The 18,240-nt window shown below is 52.5% G+C and overlaps 1 protein-coding gene and 1 long non-coding RNA gene across 2 annotated transcripts; one reads left to right on the top strand and one right to left on the bottom strand.

The window, feature by feature from the left end:
- Positions 1–410: 410 nt before the first annotated feature.
- Positions 411–4,743, bottom strand: LOC124979062 (uncharacterized). The gene is made up of 3 exons (XR_007107624.1): positions 4,647–4,743; positions 2,417–2,583; positions 411–745 (listed from the first exon to the last, which is right to left on the bottom strand). It is a non-coding gene; the product is annotated as an uncharacterized LOC124979062 (long non-coding RNA).
- A 9,494-nt stretch (positions 4,744–14,237) lies between these two features.
- On the top strand, positions 14,238–18,114 carry LOC124979809 (keratin, type I cytoskeletal 19). The gene is made up of 6 exons (XM_047544567.1): positions 14,238–14,724; positions 16,453–16,535; positions 16,768–16,924; positions 17,205–17,366; positions 17,490–17,615; positions 17,728–18,114. Exons 1-6 carry the CDS (start codon positions 14,305–14,307, stop codon positions 17,980–17,982), a joined length of 1,203 nt encoding a protein of 400 aa, XP_047400523.1. The 5' UTR covers positions 14,238–14,304; the 3' UTR covers positions 17,983–18,114.
- The last annotated feature ends 126 nt before the right edge of the window (positions 18,115–18,240 follow it).

Raw genomic sequence — 18,240 nt, forward strand, 5'->3', positions numbered from 1 at the left:
CAAACTTCTTGGCAGATCTGAACGTTCAAAATCTGTTACACACACATTTACACACATGTGCAAGCACCCGCACACGTATTAGGGGTACTACATGCATAAGGAAGAACAGAATTTTAAAATTCTAAAGAGTACACAGCAAAACATGGGTCTCTTGACAACATTTGAATCCAGGTTCCCTGGTACCCTTCCAAAGCATCCTCTGCTATTCCTTCTTGTGACACCTTCTAAAGACACTTTCGCAGTTGTAGACATGGATGTGCTTCCCTGGAGCATGCAGACAAATGGTAGCAGACTATATACGTATTTCTGCCATTTCACTTTTTCATTTAATAAAACACTTTGAACATCTTTCCTATCAGGGCCATTTAGAGCTGTCTTATTCTTTTTGATGACCACATAGGATGCTGTCGTATGTGGGTATTTAGACATTTCCAGTCTTTTGCTATTATAAATAGCACTACAGTGAACATCCAAGTACATCATGTCATTTTGCACATCTGCAAAAGTATATCTGGAAGACCAACACCTATGAGAGAAACTGGCGGTTCAAAGATATACATTTAAAATCTGATTCAGAGTGGGAATTACTATTCACAGAGTTACACTGATTATACCACAACTGGCAACGTCTTGCGTGTCCTGTTCCCTCATTCCCGACAAATCCCGATTCACCAGTCTTTATCTTTACCAATCTGGCGTGCGGAAAAATGAGGTTTCCTGGTGATCTAAATTTGCATTTCTCTTCCTGCAAGTGAAATTGAACATTTTCATGTTTAAATGTAATTTGTATATCATTTTCTGGGAACGGTTTGCTCACATTTCTTGCCCTATTCCTCCAGGGTTGTTGGTCTCTTAATTATTTGTAGGAGCTCTTTTTTTTTTTTTTTTTTTTTTCTTTTTGGTACTGGGGATTGAAGGCAGAGGTATTCTGCCATCAAGCTAGAACCCCAACACTTTCTCTCTCTCTCTCTCCTCTTTTTTTTTTTTTTGTGGTACCAGAGATTGAACCCAGGGGCGCTTAACCTACGCACCACATCCGCAGCCCTTTGTGTATTCTCTGTATTCTCTCACTGAGTTGTTCAGGGCCTCCCTAAATTGCTGAGGCTGGCTTTGAACTTGCCATTCTCCTGCCTCAGCCTCCTGAGCCCCTTTCTATTTTTTTGAGATGGGATCTCGTTAAGTTGCCCAGGCTGGCCTTAAACTTGCTCCTGAGTCACTGGGATTACAGGTGTGCACCACCACACTGGGCTGCTGGTGGGAACTCTTTACCTGTCTTAATCTTAGCCTTTGGCGCAAGCTAAGGGTTGCATTTTCCTCTTGTTGCTCTAGTGCATTGTGTTGTAAGAGACTCCCCGTTTATCACTTTCCATCTTGGACTCCAGTTATCTGCCTCCTTGTCTTATCTCCATCGTAATGATCCCTCATATTTCCAGGAACTTTCGCTCCCATTTTCAGATTTAAAGCTTACAATCTCCATGGGAGATAAGTGTTGACATTCCCGTTTGTGTTGGGAGCCAGTCCTCCATGGATCTCCTGCGTGTCCACACATATTTCAACCAGGGGCTCTGACAGCTTTTGTTCTGGTCTATCTTTTCAAAGATGTTTTAATAGCAAACTGCTCTGGACCATAGAGATAACACCTCCTTCTGGAGAAGAGGTGGTTTTTGTTTTTGTTTTTGTTTTTTTCTCTTTAACTGATCTTTTCTAATAAAAATGGTATTTCTCTGTGGAGTAAAGATCAGAAAGGTTTGTTTGAGGCCCATTACAAAAGATGAGTTTTTCCAAAGCTTGGGGATCCTCAGCTGAGATGTAAAACCCATTGCACAGGTAGCTTCTACCAGGGTCAAGCTTTGTTTTGAACCCATGGTACTTGGAGGACAAGAAGATTCAATGTAGTCAGGAAGCTCAGGCTGCCTGCTGTGCTGTGAGTAATAGAGATCTTTGTCTCTATTATTTGCGTCTTTTGTACAAGAAACTGTAGCAGGGGGCTGGGAATGCGGCTCAGTGATACAGCATTTGTCTAGTTTGCACCATTAACCTGGATTCATTCTCTAGCACCAAAAACAGACCAACAAACTTGTGCAGGACAACTTGTTAGCTTGCAAGAAAGAGTGAAATCTCAGACCCTTACAGTTCTTGACCATATGACCTGGCTTCGATTGAGCCCAGGCTCATCTGGATAGAAAGCCATGAAAGCGGGTCTGGAACTGGATCTCTGGCTTCACCCCACAAGTGTTGGCCGTGCTCACAGGGCCTTCCTCTGCTGTTTTATCTGTGTCTTTTTCACATCTGCCTGGTTTGAACAGAGGGAGTCAGTGGATTTCGTGCTTTGGGCCAGAGGTTCTTAAACTTCAGTGAGCCAAGAATTGCCTGAGAGTTTATTAGAAAGTCATACTTAAAAAAAATATAAGCTCACCACACAAATGTGATTCTGTAGCTCTGGAGTGCAACCCAGGCACCAGCGTTTAAAACAAGCTCCCCTCCTTGTGTTCCAGGGGGTCTCAGGAGCACTGCTGTAGGGAACAGGCTGCACCGAGAGTCTGCGAGCAGGGAGTGGTTTGAACAATGCTGCTGAGCCTGGTGCTGCGAAGAGACACTGAAAGTCAGTTTTGAAGGCCCAGCGGCCACAGTCCTTTGTTCTTGAAGTGATAGGGCTAGGATTACAGGGGTGGGGTGGGTGGGGAGAGGCGTGGAGGAGCAGAGAGGGAAGAAATGAAGGGGCACTGGGATGACCAGCTGGGCCACAGCCCTGGTGTTCCCAGCTTCAGGCCACCCTGCACCTGGCCGTGTGACTCATCTGACGCTTTGCATGTGTCACCTCCTGGCTAAAAAATCTTTGGCTTCTGCGAGGAAAAAAAAAAAATCCAGATCTGGTGTCCCGGTCTGCGCGGCCCTTCTGATTTGGACCAGCTGTGCGGCCGTGGCTCCTTCGATTCTCCTTTAGCACAATGTTTAGGCCTCACTGTGCTGGGCCAGACCTACTGGGTTCTGGGTTCCTTTTCCAGCTCTGCCCCTTACTTACTAAATTTAGCTTAAACAAGTCACCCTTACTTTCTTCATCAGTGAAATGGGGGTGGGGACCGTCTCTAGAGCCTGGGGGAGCTTTGACAAGCTCATGTGTGCCACACCCTTGAGCAGAGTTAGGAGGCTAGTGAGGGAGCAGCGCATCTCACCTGTGTTTACAGATCCCTCTTTGTTCCTGAAATGTCCCACCACCGGTCACCTCCCTGTTATCACTCCGTACACCACTCACTGAAGCGTGTCAGAACTGCTCAGAGTCCGTCTCCAGCACGCCCTCCCTGCTCACCCAGGCTGGGGGTGGGGGGGCTCGGGGTGGTACCCTTTCCGAGCACCTGCAGCCCTGGGTCTAGGCCCCTTCTCTGACGCTGCCCTGCCACCTGCTCTTTTCAGGAACCAGGGGAGTTTGTCTCTCTCTCTTCCCCATCTCTGACCATCCCCTGGGGACAGGGAGACTGGATCCAGACAGAGCGCCTGCCTGCTGGTCTGGGCTTGGTAGGAAAGCAGCTGCAGGCCGGGGCCCGCTGAGTCTCCTGTCTTGGTTTTCTGACCTGTAAACAGAGTGGGTTGAAGCAAAACCTTACAGAGAACTGGGCAGGTAAAGCCAGGGAGAGCTGCTTTCGGGGAAGGAGTGTATATCCATGTGGGAGTGAGGGAGAGGGGGCGTGTGTGAGCAGGTGTGTGAGCAGGTGTGTACACACATGTGAGAGTGTATAAGGAGTGTGTGTCAGGGTGTGAAAGTGAGCATGTGTGGGTATGTGTGTGTCTCTGTGTGAATTTGTGTGTGTGTGAGTGTGTGGCCCAGCAGGGTGGAGGTAGGTGTTTGGTGCCCACTGCTCTGCTTAGGGCTTTGTGAGTGGGGTTAGGAATCTCTGGGCAAGGAGAGTTCTACACTCCTACCCTACAAGTGTAGGCGTCTCGTCTAATTCATCTTATTGGGCTTATAAAAGATTCTTAATATATTTCTCAACCATCAAGTCCAAAATAAGGACGTGGAAAATGGCCATGGCAGACCTGAAAGGGTCAGGACTCCCAGAGCCCCCGCTTCCCTTTGCTGAGCGCAAACCCATGCTTCTGAACCCCAGTGTGGATCGCCCCGTGGGAAGGTGTGTTTGGTTTATGCACACCAGGAGTTGGGCTGTGCGGTATCTTTGGTGGCTATTCTTATCCCCCCAGGCGCCAGCCCTAATCCCCGACCAACGCCCCCCCTCCCCACTAGAATGGGGCAGGGTCTGGGTAGGGCTGCGCAGGGGCAGACAGAAGGTGCCTCCAGCCACACTCCTTGGTCAACCTTCTGGCCCTCTCTGGTGCTGGTGGCACCTTTGGGCACCCTGAGGAGGGCTGGGGTTGGCATCTGGTGGGTTCTGTGTGGAATTGGAAGTGGGGTGCCCAAGGGAGCCCATGAGGTTTCGTCCTTTATCCTCTGTTAATGGTCTGTGTACATGTGTGTTTCCTTCCAAATGACTGCCCACCAATGGAAGTGCCCCCTGGGTGCTAGGCCCCTATCATAGGGTTGGGCATCAGCTGCCCTTTGTCTGGGAAAACTGTCTCCTCCCTCAGCTCCTAACCTGGGCATTTCTGATGTTCCCAGCTCCTGGTGGCCACTTTCCTACCTGATGAATGTTTACCTTGCAGCCGGCTTTAGCCAGGAGAAGCCAGAAGGTTCTGGGGCTTGGCATTGTCTCCAGAAGCTCTGAAGTTCCCTCCAGTTGCTCTGAGTGATGTCCCTTCTATCCTGCCCTCACCCCCTACAGAAAATCAGCCAAGCCGGCCACCCCTCCCCCAGGCTACACGGTCTGGCTGGTTATCTTGAAGCCGGTGGAGCCGGGGTGAGTCAGAACTGAGAGTACGTACACGGCCTCAGTCTGATCACAGAGATACACAGTCATTGTGGCTTTGTTGAAAAATTGGAAAATGCAAGTTCTAGACAGAAGTCACCTCTGTGTTCTCTGAGAGTAGGCTCCACAACCTTAGGGCCTGGGTGAACAAAGTCACCGTCCTTCCTTTTTTTCCGTGGGCACTGGTGCTGGGAGAGAGAAGGTGTAGTACTTGAAGAGCAGAACTTGATTTTGCCAAGAGTCCTTCCAAAACAGATCCTGGAGGACCCCAGGGGTGACCACTGTCCTTCCAGAAGGTCATTGGATAAGCCAGGACCCCAGACCAGACCCCACCGGCAGTGTGATTGCCACTCTAAGGCCTCACACTAGTAGCCAGAGAGATTAATCTCCCTTCCTGGCAGTTGGACCTGGTGGCTCTGCCCTCAGCTTGTCACCCCCCAGCAGCCCCTGCACCCCGGGGTCTGATGCTCCCCAGAATGAGCCTCCAGCATCTCTGACCTCTTAGCACATCTCCAGCATCCACCCTCATCCATTTCCCCACACTTCTCTGCTCAAAGCTTCATTACTCACAGAATAAAATCCAGCTCCTTAGTGAGACTGTAGGGCTCCTGCTCCAGTGTCCCCCCTCTGGGCCCACCTTCTGCACCCTGCCTGTCACCCCTGCATCCTGGGAACATTCGCTCCTTCCTCCTCAGGGATTCCACCTTTGCTGCACCCTCAGTCTGCAAGACTCCTCCCCAGGGGCCCAAAGTCCCCTGACCTCATTCAGGTCCCTGTCCCTGGGTGCCTCTTCAGAGAGGCCTCCCCACTGGGCACTTCCCGGCTTCCCTGCTCTGCCAGACCCCTATTCCCCTCATTCCTTCATGGTAATGGGTCTACAGGGTCCCAGGCACAGAGAAATAATTATTTGTTAACATTAATTTTTAAGAAGGGCTTCTCCTCTTTCTTCCTCTGTTTAGGAAAATAGTCATTGAACCTTTACTAGAGCTGAATTCAGGCCTGGGGCTGGATAGAGCAGTGAAGTTCAGCGCCTAATTGGGGAGACAATCTGAGCGACAGAACTGTGATATGTGTGTGTGTTGCCCACGTGCGCGTGAGGGGTGGGAGGGCAAGTCCAGGGGGCCATGGGAGGTGAGGAGGGTACACTGTCCTGGCCTAAGGGGGTTAGGGAAGGTGCTGCCCAAGCTGGAGGGAACTGGGAATTGAGAGGAACTGGTCCTGTTGCCATCCAGGTGAGGGAGGGGGCAGGTAGTGAGCAGGTTGCTTTGGGCCTGTCCCCTCCCCGAGACAGGGATGCTGCCTGTCCTCATCTCCTGTGCCTCAGAACCACAGGAGGTATTTTTCGAAATTGTGCTGGAGTACCAGGTGGTCAGGGTCACCCCTGCTTTAGAGGAAGGCGATCGGAATCTCCTGGACAGGACGAACCTTCCCAGGTGAGGTCAGTCAGAACACTGAAGCCAGCCACCACCAATTCAGATTTATAGAATCAGATAAGCTTTGACATGCAAAGATCTTGAGGGTAGAGTCCCAGAGTCTTTGTCTCCAGGGAGGCAGCACAGACCGCCCACTCCAGGATCCTGGTGGGAGGGAAGGGAGCTGGTAAGGTGGGAGAAGAGGACCATCCGGGTACCTTTCCTGGGCTCCAGGCAATCAGGGCAGCCACAGGGATACTCCTCTTTCTGTCCTAGGTCTGGCACTCTCTATGTCCCAGTCCATGTAGCATGGGGGAGGGGGCACGGCAGGGCAAAGGCAGAGAAGGTCCCCAGGCTAAGGCCAGCAGGCGAGAGGTGTCAGGAGCCTTCCCAAGGTGTGGAATGTGGCACCCGAGGGGGAGCCTCAGCTCCTGCTCCTTGCCTGGCCTGGCCGGCCCTGCCTGAGAGGGACTGTTCCCCACAGCACGCCACTCTCCCCTCCCCCACGGTTTGCCCTGATTCTGGTCAGGCTGGTTTTTCCTCCCCTGAGGACGTGCACAGGAACACTGGGGCCATCCTGACTCAGCCTGCCTGCCCTGCCCTCTCTCCAGGGTTCCTGCTTAGGGGAAGTGACTGAGAAGAGCCGCTGCTGGCAGCAGCCATGGGTCCCCATAACACCTGAGTTCAGCCTTGAGCCGCTCACAGCCAGGCCAGCTCTGCCCGCTCCAGCCTCCAGTCTCTTCAACCCAGTGAACTGGGTTTTTCTCAATTTGGGAATGAGTGGGGCTCCTACGGGGCAGCATAGGTTCCTGCCCATGTCAGGGTGCAGGGGCCTCGCTCCATGTGAGGCACCCCAGGATGGACTGGTGTTTCTGGCACAGAGCAGGGCTCTACATTGTCCCTCTCTCGTCACTCCAGTTTATCACCAAGCCAGAGGAGTCTTTCCAGTCACTGCCCTTTACTTTCCACCCTGCCTCTGTGGCTACCTTCAGACCCTCCTGGCTCCACCAAGGCCTATTTTCACCAACCCTAAACTGGTCTCCTTGTTCCTGGTCCTGCCTTTTTCCCTTGTGCCGCCAAATCCCTGGCTACTGGAAAGCCATGGTAGTTTCCAAAATGTGGATCCAACCATGTCACATCTCTGATTAAAATGATTTTCCATTGTCTTCCAGACCAAGACCAGCGCTCGGCTGAGCCTACAGCCCCTACTGACCTCCCTGCCTCCCTTCCATACTGTCCACCTGTGTTCTCTCAAGTGGGCCCGCAGCTGTCCTGCTGTCCAGAGCCTGTTCTTTTTGCCCCTCTGCCTTTTAGCTTCTTGCTCAAGGGCTGAGCCCTCCCTGAGACCAGCTCCCCATGCCCAGACAGGAATCAGCATACATAATTCTTCACATCCTCACTTTTGATTATGTTAACGGTTTGAGGCCTAAATGCTCCTGGTTCAATAGTTCTACTTGGTTGATGGCCCGTGGAGTGGCTACCTGCTTCAGTAGATCCCTAAAGATCCTCCCATTATTTCAGAAAGTCCTCACAGGTGCGTTTCACAGGTGCTGACAAGGTGGCTCCCGGCTGCAGGTTCGCTTTGCTTGCTCCCACCCTGGCCTACAGGTCCCAGTGCACCACCAGGGAGGGCCATATTGCCTACCGTGGGAACACCTGGGGTAGGGGGCTAGCTGCAAATGCTCCAGAAGCTTCTGATCTTTGGGAAGCCAGAGTGGGAGGATCTCCCCCAGATCTAAGTCACCTGGGCCTGAAGACCTCTCTTTTTATGGATACTTTCAAAATTGCTCTTGGAAAGTTCTGCCACTTTTTCTTTCCAGGTTTCCAGCTCCAACCACCCAGGGCTGAGAAGGCGGTCTCTCTTCTCCTTAAGCTACTCCTCTCCCTTCCAAAATGTTCTTTCTCCTTTCCCAGGTTGAGTCTGAGCATGGCATGAATGAGCAGGGACAGGGAGGTCCGTGGTGCATGTAGGGAGGGGAAGAAGAATACTGTATTGAATTCAGTCAGTTCTAAATGCTGATCGTGTAGAATTTCTTAAGAATTCATTTACTTTTAATTAACAAATAATGCAGAAATACAGTCTTGCAAAAATAAAAACCATGCAGTTCAAACTGAGGTTCCCCTTGACTATACTGCCCTTCAATCAGTTCTCCCAAGGAAATTATTTATTTTTTAGAGTACCGGGCAATGAACCCAGAGATGCTCTACCACTGAACTGCATCCCCAGTCCTATTTATTGATTGATTTTTTTAAAAAATTCTGAGCCCAGGTCTTGTTAAGTTGCTGAGGCTGGCCTTGAACTTGTGATCCTCTTGCCTCACTCCGCCTCCGGAGTTGTTGGTATCACAGGAGTGCGCCACCCCACCCGGCCCCTTTCTCCGGAGGAAATCTTGTGGTCGGCACATTTCCTTCCTTCTCGATGCATTTTACATACCTGTTCGTGGAAATAAGTCATCTTTTAATCGTACGCCACGGTGAACGTCACATATTATATGGATGCACTCCACTGCTTTTAGTGAACCCACTGGTTCTTGGGGTTTTCCGTGTCACTCTATGTGGACATTACTCACTTTGTTTGATTTTCCCTTCTCCTCCTCCACAGTGGGGATGTTATGGCGTTTACTTAACCACCCCCCACCCCCCACTGGGAATCCTTTCTGTCTTCCCACTATGGCAAACAGTGCTTCAAAGAATATCCTTTTATGTGTCTTCCTGAATGTATTGTGAGGGGTTCTCTGAGGTGAATAGGAAGGGTGCAGCTGGCGGCTTGTGTGAACTTTTCAAAAGGAAAGGCACTGGGGTCACCTGCAAAGTGGCTGCTACGACTCTTTCCACTCAGCACATTTGAGGGGGCTCATTACCAGCGGCTTCCCCAACACTCAATATTATCAAATTCATGATTTTATCAATGTACTTGGGAAAAGGAAATCTCCTGTCTGTTCTTGGGCTGGGAAGAGGTAGTCCCCTGGCTGCCTGGGTTGGCTGGGGTCTGGGGGAGGGCCTGGTGCTGTTTATAGGGACTTCAGCCAGCCCTGTTCACCGTCCAGTCTTCCTCTTCTCTCAAGGCACCTGGTGCCCCCAGCTCCTGAGCTTCTCTGATGTGTGCGGAGAAGAGTACCTGCTTGTTTCTCAGGGGGTTCCTGCCCTTTCCTTTTCCTCTAGACTCTAGGCCTCAGCTTCTATCACTGGCTCTGCTACCATTTTTGAGTTTTAAGAATTTAGTGGACATTTCTTCTGCCATCTCTTATTTTCTTTAGATATTCCTATCTGTCATCTTAGCAGATTTTAGGAAGGAATGAAAGTTAATGTGGTTATTCAACCTCCTCTATTTCATCAAAACTGGTGTGACTCTATATCCCCTGACAGACTGTCCGTCTTCGAGGGACAGGGAAAATGTGCATCTACCTTCCTGTCTCCCTGCACCCAGCAGCATGGCTGGCATGGGAGATGGGGCTTGGTACCTGTTGCTTGAATGGAGAAGGTGAGGGAGTACCTTCAGGGCCTCCTGCTGATGGTCGCTGGGAGAGGGAGGGTGAAGGGTTATGGAAAATAATATTCCTAAAAGACCGCTCCCCAAGAAAAATGGAGGGACAGTGTGGCTCGGGAGGAGGGGGGGAAATTGGTCAAACATTAAGCCTCTCCCAGTGCATCCTTTCTCAAAAACAATGGGCCCTAAATTTAGACCTTCCCCCATCGCAATTAGCCCTAAATGGAGGCACAGCAAAGATTGAAACTCTGGGAAACAGTGGATCCCAGAATAAGAACAATGAGTTTCAACCTTTTTACAACCACCCTCCTAAAGTTTTAACTTATACAACCAGCCCCTGAAGGTCAAAACTGCACATACAGGGCTTCCAGTGTGATTACCCTAAAAGACCAAAATCCCCTCTGTAACTGAGGGCCAATTTTCCCATCTGGAAAATGGGTCCCAATGGCAAAGGAATAAAGGCTTCTCTGAATCTGTGGAGGTCTGCTTCCTGTCCTTTTGTGCTTACAGAGGGCATCTAGGTAAGGGGTTACCAATTTATGTGACAGATACAGTCAGGAAGTCTTCCACACACATAACCTTTCTTTCCCCTCTTTCCTGCTAGGCTGAACTTGAAGAAACTGTGCTTGAATGGCCCACTGACTGACCCAGAAACTGTACTGGAGCAGGAAAGACAAGTTAGGACCTTGGCAGGTGACACCTTCCCCAGCTGGATCACTCCTTTTCCAGGTCAGTGGAGGAAGGTACTTTGACCTCCATGCTGTGACAAGAGGAAAAGCACTAGTGGTGGGAACTGGGACTTCAGGGAGTTACAGATGCATGTCTGAATCCTAGGTCCACTACCTGCTGGGATGCGTGTCTGAATCCTAGGTCCACTACCTGCTGGGATGCGTGTCTGAATCCTAGGTCCACTACCTGCTGGGATGCGTGTCTGAATCCTAGGTCCACTACCTGCTGGAGCGGCCTTGGTCAAGTTATTAACCTTTTGAGCCTCAGCTTTCTTGACTGTAAAGTGGGGAAGACAATACTTGCAGGATCAGTGAGATAATATACACTGCACCAGAGAAGATGGATAAGGCCCAACCAGTGTCATCACCGTTGTCATCTTCACCACAGTCATTGTCACCATCACACCATTCCATTCTACTCAGGGCACATGACTCTCAGCCCCGGATTCTTTCCATTGGTTTCCAACCATTATCCCATTTCCTGAGGGATAATGAAAACTCCCCCACCCTTAACTCTCTGGGGACTCTCCACACTTGGCGAAGCATAAGAAACTTCTAGCATGTGTCCAGGTGGAGATGCAGAGAGCACCTCTGCCTCAGATCAGTGCTGGGAAACTAATCTCAGCTCTGCCTCAGTCAGCCTTGTGGCTGCAGCCAGCTTATTCGAGCTCTTGAGCACCGTGGACTGGATCAGCATTTCCTCCAACCTGTGGGCTATTAATAGGTATTACCAAACAAAAGATTCTACCGTCTGGTACACTGGGGAAATGTAAGTCAAATTTGTAATCCTAACTATAATAACCACATACTACTTAACACTAATAACATAATAATAATGATGATGATGATGATGTTACTTGAATGCTTATTATTTTCCAGGCACTGTGATTAAACCCTTTATAAGTGCCTTCACATTTATTTTCAAACAATCCTGTGAAATAGGAACCATCGCCATCAGGTGCCGTGCACCGTGAAACTTTTAAAGGGAAGTCAGAGTGAGCATTTTCTATTTTTACTGAACAGGGATCCTGGCCTCCCAAATCTCATCGTGCTGGGGAAGGCTGGGCTGGATCCTCTCTGGAATTCCTTCATGCTGATCCTATCGTGCCTCTTCTGCACACTCCAGCCTCCAGCCTAGAGGCTAGGGCTTTGGAAGGAAGATCCTTTGACTAGGTTCTTCCCTCCTGAAGCCAGAGGTAGACCGCCTTGGCCAAGAGCTGTCTGATTGGGAGCTGCAACTGGAACCCTCAGTTCTACCTTTTGGGGGTAGGAAGGCAGCTTGTTCTTCCAAGCTCCTGATATGTCAGAGGAGTGCCCAGAGCCACATACCTCACCGCTAGGCACTCTTTGTGGCCACAGAGAGGGAGAGAATAGTGTATTCTCCCTGGCTCCCACTCTACAGACCGGAAAGGGGCTGACTACCCTTGGATTTGGCATGAGAAGATTTGGGAGGAAGGGACCCTAAGGAATTGTTTGGGGGCTGAGAATTCCTTGGAAGGGAAGGCAAAACCTCTGCTACACTCAGGATCCCAGGTATTGGGGCTGAGGGTCAAGGGACTGGAAGCCAGAATCTGATAGTCCTGTCTGTGGACCCCTGGCAAGTCACTGCCCCTCTCCAGTCCCTTTCCTCAGCTGTAAAGTGGGGTAAGAGTACCCTTTCCCCTGGGATGTTGTGAGGATCCAAGGAGGTCTGAAAAGGCTTTGTAAACTACCCTACAGCTGACCTTATGGTATGGCCCTGGGGTAGGGGGCTGAGACTCTAAGTTCCTCTGGAGTTCAGAACACCTTAATCTGGGGGGGGGGGGGGGAGCTGTTGGTTCTGTTCTCTGTTTCCTACTATCAAGCCAGAAAAAGAGATACCGCTGGGGCTTAGTGTGCATAGCAACTATCTGACCAATCACCCCCTTCCCCCCCACAAGGAGCAGGCCTCCTCCTCAGGGCCAGATAAGGAGAATGACTCATGGCAGACCAGCCCTGGTGCCTACCACCTTTGTGGAGGCCCCGATGCGCCCTGCTTTCAAGGCTGGCCTTGGGTTCCCTGGACCCAGTTTGGGTCCTTCTGCAACTGATTCACTAGTTGAAACAGACAGCCTCAAGCTGGCCTTCCTGAGTGTCTGACGGCTGCTCTGGGTGGGTTAGGGCTGTGCAGGTGTGAGCGGTTTCCTGTCCTGTTGCTGGATAAGATGGTGACTAGGAAACAGTTTGCTGGGGACTTAGGTTTCAGAGGCTGGCGACAAGTCTTCATTTAGTCACAGGGGACCAGGTGATAATATGCAGTGAGTAGGACTGAGATGAAACACCCCTCATTTCATGGGGGTGGGAGGGAATTGAGGCCTGGAGATGGACAGGGACTGACCCATTTCCATAACACCTTCCCATAAGGACAGGGCTTCTTTCCGAGATGGGAGACAGCTGACAGAAAGATGAGAAGGAATGATGGGGATGATTCTGAGGACAGGTGAGGGAGGGGGCCGGGGGGAGGCAATCATTGGAGTAAGGCTATTGCAATTCTCTGCAGCATCTGGCAAGGGGTCTGGCCCTTTAAGGAGATCAAGAAAGGTGTTGGGATTTTGAAGGGAATGAACAGCAGGATGTAGTGTGGAGGAGGGCTCCTTTCTCTATTACCACAACTCACTGGTGGGAGCTTGCGGGTTGCTTCCCTAGCTCATTCCTTCACTCACCTTAGCACTAGGGGGACTCTGTAGGTCCCTGGATTCAGCACATGTCTTTTAATGCCTCCTCAGAGATGCTCAAGGAGGGCAGAGATCCCATCCTATTTTTGTCTTTGGGTGGCGAGTGTTAAATGCCTCATGGGCAGACTACCTGCCTCCTCCAGGTTCAGATTCCTCATGGAGGAGGAACATTGGTAAACAGCCTCATAAATGCCTGATTGAATGCAGACATGCTTTGGGGGCTGGAGGGGAGGGGACTGTCCCAATGGGTTTGGTGTTGAGAGTCTCAGAGTGTGTGTGTGACTCAGGTGGGGGTCAGTTTTGATCTTACGTTTGTGAAGGAGCCAGTCGGGGCTGCCAGAAGCGCTCCCTGAAGCTGTATTTTTCTGGTGCCTATTGTCACCTTTGGGCTTTGTATGGCTGCGGCAGGGTGGGGCAGCTCTGCCTCAGGCAGCCAGGAAGCCTGCAGCTCAGAGCACCTCATCTGGAGACTGCCTTTGTCCGAGGGGACTAAAGCGAGATTGGAGTGAACCCTCCCTAAGGGGAGGGTTCTGGAGGCTGTAGTTTCCAGGGGGGTGTAGGAATCTGGTGCAAGTACTTTGCGGGGGGGGGGGGGGCGGGTACATGGATTATGATTATAAGGGGCTACAACATGATTCCAGAAGGGGCTCTCTGAATGAATGATCACTGGATGGGGACCTATAGGAGTATACTCTGAGTAATTCTTGGCGGGGTGTCAAGTTCTGAGGACCTTAAAGAATGAGGGTCATAACGTGAATTCTAGGGTCGGTGCTAAGCATGTATAGGATAGAGGTAAAGATCCGAATGAGTACAGGGAAGAGCCAGAACAGGGGCGTGGGCGGTCAGGGCTGCAGAGTGGGTTGGGCTGGGGCAGCATTGGGGAGGGTAGGGGCCTCAGTTCCTGGGAGGAGAAAGTTGGGCGCTGAGCCGCCAGGAATTGACCAATGAGGACAGTGCCCATATTTGCACTCAGGAGCCTGCAAATTCCTCGGGGCTCAGATATCCGCCCCTACACAGTCCCCCTCCCCCACCTGCCTTGGGCATAAAAGGCGCCAGGTGAGGGCTTCGCCACTCCCCCTGCGGTCCGCAGCTTCTCAGGCCAGTGTCGCTTGCCTCGTCTGCCTCAACATGACCTCCTACAGCTATCGCCATTCCTCAGCCACCTCGTCCCTCGGGGGCCTGGGAGGCGGCTCCGTGCGTTTTGGGGTTGGGGGCGCCTTCCGCGCGCCCAGCATCCACGGGGGCTCAGGTGGCCGTGGCATATCCGTGTCCTCCGCCCGCTTCGTGTCCTCGTCCTCCTCCGGGGGCTATGGTGGCGGCTATGCTGGCGTCCTGGCCGGGTCCGACGGGTTGTTGGCGGGCAACGAGAAAATTACCATGCAGAACCTCAACGACCGGCTGGCCTCCTACCTGGACAAGGTGCGCGCCCTGGAGCAGGCCAATGGCGACCTGGAGGTGAAGATCCGCGAATGGTACCAGAAGCAGGGACCCGGGCCCTCCCGCGACTACAGTCACTACTTCAAGACCATCGAGGACCTGAGGGACAAGGTGGGTGGCGGCCCGGGCGCGGGAAGTGCACCTGCCACGGTGGGGCGGGCCGTGGAAACCCTGCCTGGCAGGCTGGGCGAGGCCCAGGCGCAGGGCGAGAGCGAGCCCGTTAGGACGCGGGAGGGCCGGTGGGGTGGGGCAGAGAGAAGGCGGGCAGGGGACCAGCGGCCCGACCGTGGGGCAGGAAGTGGAGGGCGGGTGGAGGGGCGGGGAGGGAAAGTGGGCGGGGGCAGGTAAGTGGGTGGGACCCAGTTGGGACTCCGGGAGCAGAGCTGGGTGCGTTTCCGCAGTCCAGGGAAAGGGGGTCCAAAGAGTGGGAGCTGGTAAATGGCTCTCCAAGAGGTCGGTCAGGGGCTGCAGCCACGCAGGGAGCTGCATGAGTTTGACTCTGGAGGACCTGGTTCCCCCCTCCCCCCGCCAGACCTGCCCCTTCCCACCCGCCCCCCGCCCCGCCCAGCGACCCCTGTGTGGGGTGTGGGGCCCCCCTGCATTCCTGTCCTCTGACCCGGTCTGGTTTTCGTCATGCTTAGGATTTGGTCTCCTCCCACTCTTCTCTGCCCAGGGGCCACCCAGGCCTAAGAGGAAGGAACTCTAGGAAGAATAGGAGAGCCAGCTGAGGCCCCTGGGCCCCTGAAAGGAGGCCTTGGGTTTCGCTTTAGTAAACCTCTGCCCTGGAAGACCAGGTACAGGGGCAGCTCCCTGTGGCTCTGAGCCACGAACTCTTGTGGGAAACCCTAAGGGTGGGGCTTCCCATAAGGAAAAGTTCTGTCCTGAAGAAATGTGTCAGAAACCGGGAAAACGTTGATAGTCCCCCAACACTTGGTCTCCCAACGTTTAGCTCCTAGAACTTTTCCCATGAGATTAACATGGAGCTGGGTGCATGGACCTGGATCCACAGGTGTGGGAGAGCTAGAGGTGTTCACAGCCAGTTAGTGCAGTTCAGTTTTGAAATTGACATACAATGAGAAATACATTTTACTATGCACACAATACCTCTTCTCTCCCTTCTCCTTTACCTCCCCCACACAGGAGGCAAAAGCTTCTTGAACCAGTTCTTACCCTACTTTGGGTGATCCCTTCTGATTTTCATAGTTTGTTCAGTTTCACTAAAAAAAAAAAAAGGCAAGTTACCACCTGGTGACACACTGACTACTGAGCTAAAACCCTTTGAAAAACACTGAGCCAGAGTTCTATAATTGATACTGTGCGGGAAGATACGATTGTACCCCTCAGGTCACAGAGTCTTCAGATCGAGGTGAACTTGGAAATCCACTTTGGTAAAGCGAGAGTGGCCCACTGACCTGGTTCAGAAGTTATAAAGAGTGAGGCACAAAGTGCCTGGCACATAATAGATGCTCAATAAATGGGATCCTTCTTCCTGAAGGCACCACCATATCCTTTGAGTGGGTTTCAGACAAAGCCTTTCTCCATGCCTTTTGCTTCCCTGCATCTGACTCATAGACCCCCTTCAGGTCATTTAGAAGTGCACTGGACACAGGACTCAGAGATATCCTCCCCAGGTTTGCCTCCCTGCCTGCCCCCCTAGCAGCCTGTTTCCTGCTTCAACTCTTGGGCATGAATGGATTCCAAGGCCTCCCAGATAGCATGCAGATGGGCAGCAGGGATGGGCGACTGGGTATTGGTCCCTAGGGAGTGGGAACAGACTCATTTTCTCCCCACTTCTCTGGGCAGGGCAGGTATGCCATAATGGTGCCTTCTGCCTTTCAGATTCTTGGTGCTACCATTGAGAACTCCAGGATTGTCCTGCAGATTGACAACGCCCGTCTGGCTGCAGATGACTTCCGAACCAAGTGAGTCTTAATTCTCTGGAGAGCAGAAACCAGGACTGCAGTGTGTGTGTGTGTGGGGGGGCAGTCCTAGTCCTGTATGGGGCTAAGTGCAGTGGGGAACTGGACTCTGCCTTCGTCCATCTCAGCTGGCCTGAAGCAAGCCTCCCATAGACTCCTGAACCCTGGGGAACTGAGGAAGTCCCCCAGGTGCAGAGACAGCTGTGGCCTGACTGTTGCTATTTTTCTTTGGAAGGTTTGAGACGGAGCAGGCCCTGCGCCTGAGCGTGGAGGCCGACATCAATGGCCTGCGCAGGGTGCTGGATGAGCTGACCCTGGCCAGGACTGACCTGGAGATGCAGATCGAGAGCCTCAAGGAGGAGCTGGCCTACCTGAAGAAGAACCACGAGGAGGTGTGTCAAACTGGGCCATCTGTCCATCCCACTCCAGGTCCCAAGGCTGAGAATAATTTCTCCTGTACCCTTGGACTGTGGCTACCCTCAGCATGGTCCTGGGTGGTGATCGTGGCTCTCAGGATTCTAGCAGGGGATGGTGACCACCCAGTGTCCTCCCCAGTGCTGGATTCTAGGATTGTACCTGGAAACCAACCTGCTTTGGGGGTGAAGAAGTGATCTGGCCCAGGTCCAGTGGGCTCCGAGCCCTGACATGCCCACCTCTGCTGTATGTTTCCAGGAAATCAGTGCCCTGAGGGGCCAGGTGGGTGGACAGGTCAGCGTGGAGGTGGATTCTGCTCCAGGCATCGACCTAGCCAAGATCCTCAGTGACATGAGAAGCCAATATGAGGTTATGGCTGAGAAGAACCGGAAAGATGCTGAAGCCTGGTTCACAAGTCGGGTATGCAGGGAGTTGGGGAGCAGATGCCCTTTGAGGGGTAGGGTGGCAAGGGGAGAGGGCTTGATGTCCCCTACCCAAAGATCTGCCTCAGTCCTTATTCCTCCCCTCCCGCTCCCTCTCCAGACCGAGGAGCTGACCCGGGAAGATGCTGGCCACTTGGAGCAGCTCGAGATAAGCAAGACCGAGGTCACTGACCTGCGACGTACCCTCCAGGGTCTTGAGATTGAGCTGCAGTCACAGCTCAGCATGGTACGTGTCCCTGCCCTGTAGGATACAGCCTTGGGTGGCCTGGCTGGTGGCTGTGCCCATGCCCTCTCTGGGAGCTGCTGAGACATGTCCCCTCTCTCTCCTCTCCTCTCAGAAAGCCTCCCTGGAAGGCACCCTGGCAGAGACCGAGGCCCGCTACAGAGCCCGGCTGGCGGAGATCCAGGCGGTGATCAGCAGCATCGAAGCCCAGCTGGGTGATGTGAGGGCTGACACAGAGCGCCAGAACCTGGAGTACCAGCAGCTCATGGACATCAAGTCCAGGCTGGAGCAAGAGATCGCCACCTACCGCAGCCTGCTGGAGGGCCAGGATGCCCACTACAACAATCTGCCCAACCAGCTCAACATCTGAGTGCAAAAGCTCCTGGGCTTGTCCTCCAGCAGAGGGAGTCCCCTGGGCAGGGCAGGGGAGGGGAGGGGAGGGACCTCACCCTGCTCCATCCCTGACCTGCCAATAAAACTTTATGGCCCAAGGAAGGAAGGATGTTTGGTTGTTATTTTAGCCCCTGGGGAGGTGGGTCAGGCCTTGGCCCTGTTTAGGTTTATTTGAAACAAAGTCCACTTTGTCCCAGGAAAGGGAAGGGAGGGCGAGGGCACTCACGTACTTCTG

Source organism: Sciurus carolinensis, chromosome 3, assembly GCF_902686445.1.
Source record: "Sciurus carolinensis chromosome 3, mSciCar1.2, whole genome shotgun sequence".
Taxonomy (NCBI): Eukaryota; Metazoa; Chordata; class Mammalia; order Rodentia; family Sciuridae; genus Sciurus; species Sciurus carolinensis.

What these genes read in the sequence shown, in the direction of transcription:
- LOC124979809 (XM_047544567.1), top strand. Translation starts at nt 14,305, where the DNA reads ATGACCTCCTACAGCTATCGCCATTCCTCAGCCACCTCGTCCCTCGGG. An exon ending in GCAGATGACTTCCGAACCAA is followed by an intron (nt 16,536 to 16,767) that starts GTGAGTCTTAAT and finishes TTTCTTTGGAAG; the next exon opens with GTTTGAGACGGAGCAGGCCC. An exon ending in TGAAGAAGAACCACGAGGAG is followed by an intron (nt 16,925 to 17,204) that starts GTGTGTCAAACT and finishes GTATGTTTCCAG; the next exon opens with GAAATCAGTGCCCTGAGGGG.